The following is a 7068-nucleotide window of genomic DNA, read 5'->3' on the forward strand; positions in this document are numbered from 1 at the left end:
AGTGAACACTGACGGAGTGAACACTAACAGTGGACATTAATGGGGTGGACACTAACAGAGTGAACACTGACGGAGTGAACACTAACAGTGGACATTAATGGGGTGGACACTAACAGAGTGAACACTGACGGAGTGAACACTAACAGTGGACATTAATGGGGTGGACACTAACAGAGTGAACACTGACGAGCAGTGGACATTAATGGGGTGGACACTAACAGAGTGAACACTGACAGAGTGAACACTAACAGTGGACATTAATGGGGTGGACACTAACAGAGTGAACACTGACAGAGTGAACACTAACAGTGGACATTAATGGGGTGGACACTAACAGAGGACATTAATGGGGTGGACACTAACAGAGTGAACACTGACAGAGTGAACACTAACAGTGGACATTAATGGGGTGGACACTAACAGAGTGAACACTGACGGAGTGAACACTAACAGTGGACATTAATGGGGTGGACACTAACAGAGTGAACACTGACGGAGTGAACACTAACAGTGGACATTAATGGGGTGGACACTAACAGAGTGAACACTGACGGAGTGAACACTAACAGTGGACATTAATGGGGTGGACACTAACAGAGTGAACACTGACAGAGTGAACACTAACAGTGGACATTAATGGGGTGGACACTAACAGAGTGAACACTGACGGAGTGAACACTAACAGTGGACATTAATGGGGTGGACACTAACAGAGTGAACACTGACAGATTGAACACTAACAGTGGACATTAATGGGGTGGACACTAACAGAGGACATTAATGGGGTGGACACTAACAGAGTGAACACTGACAGAGTGAACACTAACAGTGGACATTAATGGGGTGGACACTAACAGAGTGAACACTGACGGAGTGAACACTAACAGTGGACATTAATGGGGTGGACACTAACAGAGTGAACACTGACGGAGTGAACACTAACAGTGGACATTAATGGGGTGGACACTAACAGAGTGAACACTGACAGAGTGAACACTAACAGTGGACATTAATGGGGTGGACACTAACAGAGGACATTAATGGGGTGGACACTAACAGAGTGAACACTGACAGAGTGAACACTAACAGTGGACATTAATGGGGTGGACACTAACAGAGTGAACACTAACAGTGGACATTAATGGGGTGGACACTAACAGAGTGAACACTGACGGAGTGAACACTAACAGTGGACATTAATGGGGTGGACACTAACAGAGTGAACACTGACGGAGTGAACACTAACAGTGGACATTAACAGGGTGGACACTAACAGAGTGAACACTAACAGTGGACATTAATGGGATGGACACTAACAGAGTGAACACTGACAGAGTGAACACTAACAGTGGACATTAATGGGGTGGACACTAACAGAGTGAACACTGACAGAGTGAACACTAACAGTGGACATTAATGGGGTGGACACTAACAGAGGACATTAATGGGGTGGACACTAACAGAGTGAACACTGACAGAGTGAACACTAACAGTGGACATTAATGGGGTGGACACTAACAGAGTGAACACTGACGGAGTGAACACTAACAGTGGACATTAATGGGGTGGACACTAACAGAGTGAACACTGACAGAGTGAACACTAACAGTGGACATTAATGGGGTGGACACTAACAGAGTGAACACTGACGGAGTGAACACTAACAGTGGACATTAATGGGGTGGACACTAACAGAGTGAACACTGACGGAGTGAACACTAACAGTGGACATTAATGGGGTGGACACTAACAGAGTGAACACTGACGGAGTGAACACTAACAGTGGACATTAATGGGGTGGACACTAACAGAGTGAACACTGACAGAGTGAACACTAACAGTGGACATTAATGGGGTGGACACTAACAGAGGACATTAATGGGGTGGACACTAACAGAGTGAACACTGACAGAGTGAACACTAACAGAGTGAACACTGACGGAGTGAACACTAACAGTGGACATTAATGGGGTGGACACTAACAGAGTGAACACTGACGGAGTGAACACTAACAGTGGACATTAATGGGGTGGACACTAACAGAGTGAACACTGACAGAGTGAACACTAACAGTGGACATTAATGGGGTGGACACTAACAGAGTGAACACTGACGGAGTGAACACTAACAGTGGACATTAATGGGGTGGACACTAACAGAGTGAACACTGACGGAGTGAACACTAACAGTGGACATTAACAGGGTGGACACTAACAGAGTGAACACTAACAGTGGACATTAATGGGGTGGACACTAACAGAGTGAACACTGACAGAGTGAACACTAACAGTGGACATTAATGGGGTGGACACTAACAGAGTGAACACTGACAGAGTGAACACTAACAGTGGACATTAATGGGGTGGACACTAACAGAGGACATTAATGGGGTGGACACTAACAGAGTGAACACTGACAGAGTGAACACTAACAGTGGACATTAATGGGGTGGACACTAACAGAGTGAACACTGACGGAGTGAACACTAACAGTGGACATTAATGGGGTGGACACTAACAGAGTGAACACTGACGGAGTGAACACTAACAGTGGACATTAATGGGGTGGACACTAACAGAGTGAACACTGACGGAGTGAACACTAACAGTGGACATTAATGGGGTGGACACTAACAGAGTGAACACTGACAGAGTGAACACTAACAGTGGACATTAATGGGGTGGACACTAACAGAGTGAACACTGACAGAGTGAACACTAACAGTGGACATTAATGGGGTGGACACTAACAGAGTGAACACTGACGGAGTGAACACTAACAGTGGACATTAATGGGGTGGACACTAACAGAGTGAACACTGACGGAGTGAACACTAACAGTGGACATTAATGGGGTGGACACTAACAGAGTGAACACTGACGGAGTGAACACTAACAGTGGACATTAATGGGGTGGACACTAACAGAGTGAACACTGACAGAGTGAACACTAACAGTGGACATTAATGGGGTGGACACTAACAGAGGACATTAATGGGGTGGACACTAACAGAGTGAACACTGACAGAGTGAACACTAACAGAGTGAACACTGACGGAGTGAACACTAACAGTGGACATTAATGGGGTGGACACTAACAGAGTGAACACTGACAGAGTGAACACTAACAGTGGACATTAATGGGGTGGACACTAACAGAGTGAACACTGACAGAGTGAACACTAACAGTGGACATTAATGGGGTGGACACTAACAGAGGACATTAATGGGGTGGACACTAACAGAGTGAACACTGACAGAGTGAACACTAACAGTGGACATTAATGGGGTGGACACTAACAGAGTGAACACTGACAGAGTGAACACTAACAGTGGACATTAATGGGGTGGACACTAACAGAGTGAACACAGAGTGAACACTAACAGTGGACATTAATGGGGTGGACACTAACAGAGTGAACACTGACGGAGTGAACACTAACAGTGGACATTAATGGGGTGGACACTAACAGAGTGAACACTGACAGAGTGAACACTAACAGTGGACATTAATGGGGTGGACACTAACAGAGTGAACACAGAGTGAACACTAACAGTGGACATTAATGGGGTGGACACTAACAGAGTGAACACTAGCGGGTGAACATTAACAGTGGACATTAATGGGGTGGACACTAACGGAGTGGACACGAACAGTGAACACTAACAGTGGACATTAACAGGGTGGACACTAACAGAGTGAACACTGACGGAGTGACACTAGCAACTACTACTGACTTTTTTCATATTTCCCTCAACAGAGTGGACCTATTAAGGTTGAACACATCAGATTGGAAAAATATAAGTAAGTAAAAATAGAGAGAGAAAAAAAAATTTGAGGATCTCACTCACCCTCCCAAGTCGTTTCTCCTTCAAGATAGTTCAACCTAAATATTTATGTCAAAGACAGCTTTAAAATTGATATTGTTCAATATTCTAAGGCAATAAGATCATGATCTTTACTGGGGACACAACAGGCATCGAATACCAGGAATGACCCATAAATGCGATTATCATTAAGTTCCATGGATATTACCTTCTGATACCAACCCCGTAAAGTATGCTTCATAGGGGAAAATAATCACTTACACATTCACAGCGTTTCTTTGACTTATTCATTTATTCATTCATTTATAGCGCAATATTTACAAGAATAATTTCAGGCACTCTGGGTTGCTTCAGGTACAATTACAGAATCTCACGTTCATTTACAAAAGAAAAACTAAATATATCCTCAACAGGTATCAAATCCAATGTTTAAATAATTCTCAAATTAATTCATGAGAAAATCAAAGATATCATCCCATCTGCCAGAGTTTTTAAACATCATATCACCTGATAAGCTCATATACAGTTCAGAAATGCAACAGTTCCTTTAAAGTGAAGAAATCCTTAGTAATAATTGTACAGTATTATTAATAAGGGTTTTTTGCCACCGGTTGTTGGCCATGTGCTCAACTCACTCTCAGATCAGATCTGTTTTTATGACAGAATCTGCATTTTAGTCTAGAACCGACCTGAAAAACCTGAAGAAAAAAATATTAACCAGCCTAAGCTGGTTTTAGCTAGTTTAAGATGGTCCAAGCTGGTCAATCAGCTGAAAAAAAGTGCACAAAACCCCTAAAACCAGTCAACAAAGGCTGGTTTAAGATGTTTTTTTCCTTCAGTAGGACTGTTTCCCATTCGTACAGAAGTAATGTGGCAGAAATAAATTTTAATACTCAATGTTCATATAAACATATCAAACTTATGAATCACAAAACCAAAATCAAGACTTCCTGTCGAGGTAAAGTCAGTGTGCAAGACCTGTGACAGAACTTCCCTTCTGATGGTTGTGTTGACAGTAAACAGGAGAGACAGAGACACAGGCAGAGCGACATGACTGCATGAGTGTGTGTTGCGTCACGTGTGAGTTCTTGCATTTAAATGAGCGCACTGTCATGCCGTTACTCTGCTGCCATGGCAACCAGCCTGCCGAGTGTGTTCAGCGTGAGTGTGTGTCAATAGAAGCAGACGGTGTGTAGAAACGGTCTGTGGCTTTTGTCTTCAAACTCCTGCAGAAGTTCGTCCATTTCATTCTCCATGTCATCAGTATGTTGAATCTGAGAAACAGACATATTAAAAATATTCTTTAAACACACACACACACACACACACACACACACACACAGAGCTCTGGAAAAAAATTAAGAGACCACTGCAAAATGATCAGCTGTGATTGTAAATCAGGGTTATTTCAGCAAATATTGATTTCTGAACTCTAAGTTCAAACATTAGTATTGTGTTTTCTTTGCATTATTCGAGGTCTGAAAACACGGCATCTTTGACCAGTTGTCATTTTCTGCAAATAAATGCTCTAAATGACAATATTTTTATGTGGAATTTGGGAGAAATGTTGTCAGTACTTTATAAAATAAAACAAAAATGATCATTTTACTCAAACACACACCTATAAATAGTAAATCCAGAGAAACTGATAATTTTGCAAAGTTATTTTTTCCAGAGCTGTAGATATATATATATATATATATTTTTTTTTTTTTTTGGGGGGGGGGGGGGGGGGATTTTCCCCCTTTTTTTCTCCCAATTTGGAATGCCCAATTCCCAATGCGCTCTAAGTCCTCGTGGTCGCATAGTGATTCGCCTCAGTCCGGGTGGTGGAGGACGAATCCCAGCTGTCTCCGCGTCTGAGACAGTCAACCCGTGCATCTTATCACGTGGCTTGTTGAGCGCGTTGCCACGGAGACATAGCATGTGTGGAGGCTTCACGCCATCCACCGCGGCAACCACACAACTCACCACACACCCCACCGAGAACAAACCACATTATAGTGACCATGAGGAGGTTACCCCATGTGATTCTACCCTTCCTAGCAACCGGGCCAATTTGGTTGCTTAGGAGACCTGACTGGAGTCACTCAGCACGCCCTGGATTCGAACTAGCGACTCCAGGGGTGGTAGCCAGCGTATTTTACCACTGAGCTACCCAGCCCCCCATGTGTATTGATGCTTCTTAATGCACTTCAGGAATATATGAACCAACAAACTTGAGTGGAGTTAATCGTTTTGTACTCTTATGGTGGTTGAAAGCATCATCAAACTAGACAAATAATAGAATTAATAAACATGTAAAGGGGTGGAAGATGTGTAGAATGTTTTACGTGCACAGATTCTGTCTGGGATTGGCAATATTGTTTGTAGAAAAACAATGCCAAAATGATAATAAAATACACAGCAGTAAATTCACATATTTGTAAATGAAATTGTTTTATTTGCAGATGGATTGGTGAAATAAAGTGACTGGAGTAGCCTGCCAACTGAATTACGCATTGCGACGTGTTGAGCACTTGGGAAGTGTTGTGAGATTAGTTAAAAAAATAAATAAAAAAAGGTGATCTAGTTCCATTTTGCCAATTTTGCAGGACAATGACCACTGGAAATGCATGAGAAACTTCTGTAAAAATGTGTAACGGGGCCAGATGGATCTTCAACGCTCGCACCAGTACAATATCAGTGGAAAAGGGGTATAAACTGGTGCGTTTAACATCACTTGTACTCACACACTGGCACAGTTCACAGATGAGAAACGCTCCCAGCGTGGCCTCCTCATGATTGTCCTGAATGTCCACATTAATCACATGCACCGGCTGAAAGGTCTCCTGCTCGCGAGAGTTCAGGTCTGACAGAGAGATAAAGTCATAAATGTCATAATTTTGTAGATGAAAAGCAGATGTAATCATGTAAGAGATGATGATCTTTAGCTGCTCCTCACCCTCCAGAACCTGGTCGTAAACTCTCTCCTCACAGGTGATGACCAGGTCAAACTGATCTTTACAGCTCTGGAAGCGTTCCGGTCTGGATTTAATGCGCTTGTTACGATCTAACATGTGTAAGATTCCATTCTGTGTGTATCTGAGGAGTTTATGAGTCAAGGAACATAAAACATACAGACAAAAACAAACACGCACACGTCAACCAGAGAGTATGTGCATTTAATCACACCTAACAAAACATCATCAATAAATTAATTCAAATAAATGAGCAGTGCTACATGTGTAAATGATCAAAA

General features: G+C 42.6%; 1 protein-coding gene across 1 annotated transcript in view; it reads right to left on the reverse strand.

Annotated features, from left to right (window-relative positions):
* Positions 1–4096: 4096 nt before the first annotated feature.
* The window catches only part of LOC127437946 (RNA polymerase II subunit A C-terminal domain phosphatase SSU72), a 10663-nt gene continuing 7691 nt past the window's right edge, over positions 4097–7068 (reverse strand). Inside the window, exons 3-5 of the mRNA XM_051693120.1 lie at positions 6772–6911; positions 6560–6678; positions 4097–5101 (exon numbers count right to left, since the gene is read on the reverse strand). Of these exons, the coding sequence (XP_051549080.1) occupies positions 5000–5101; positions 6560–6678; positions 6772–6911 (361 nt within the window). The 3' untranslated portion in view covers positions 4097–4999. The remainder of the gene's footprint in view (positions 5102–6559; positions 6679–6771; positions 6912–7068) is intronic.

Source organism: Myxocyprinus asiaticus, chromosome 49, assembly GCF_019703515.2.
Source record: "Myxocyprinus asiaticus isolate MX2 ecotype Aquarium Trade chromosome 49, UBuf_Myxa_2, whole genome shotgun sequence".
Classification (NCBI taxonomy): Eukaryota; Metazoa; Chordata; class Actinopteri; order Cypriniformes; family Catostomidae; genus Myxocyprinus; species Myxocyprinus asiaticus.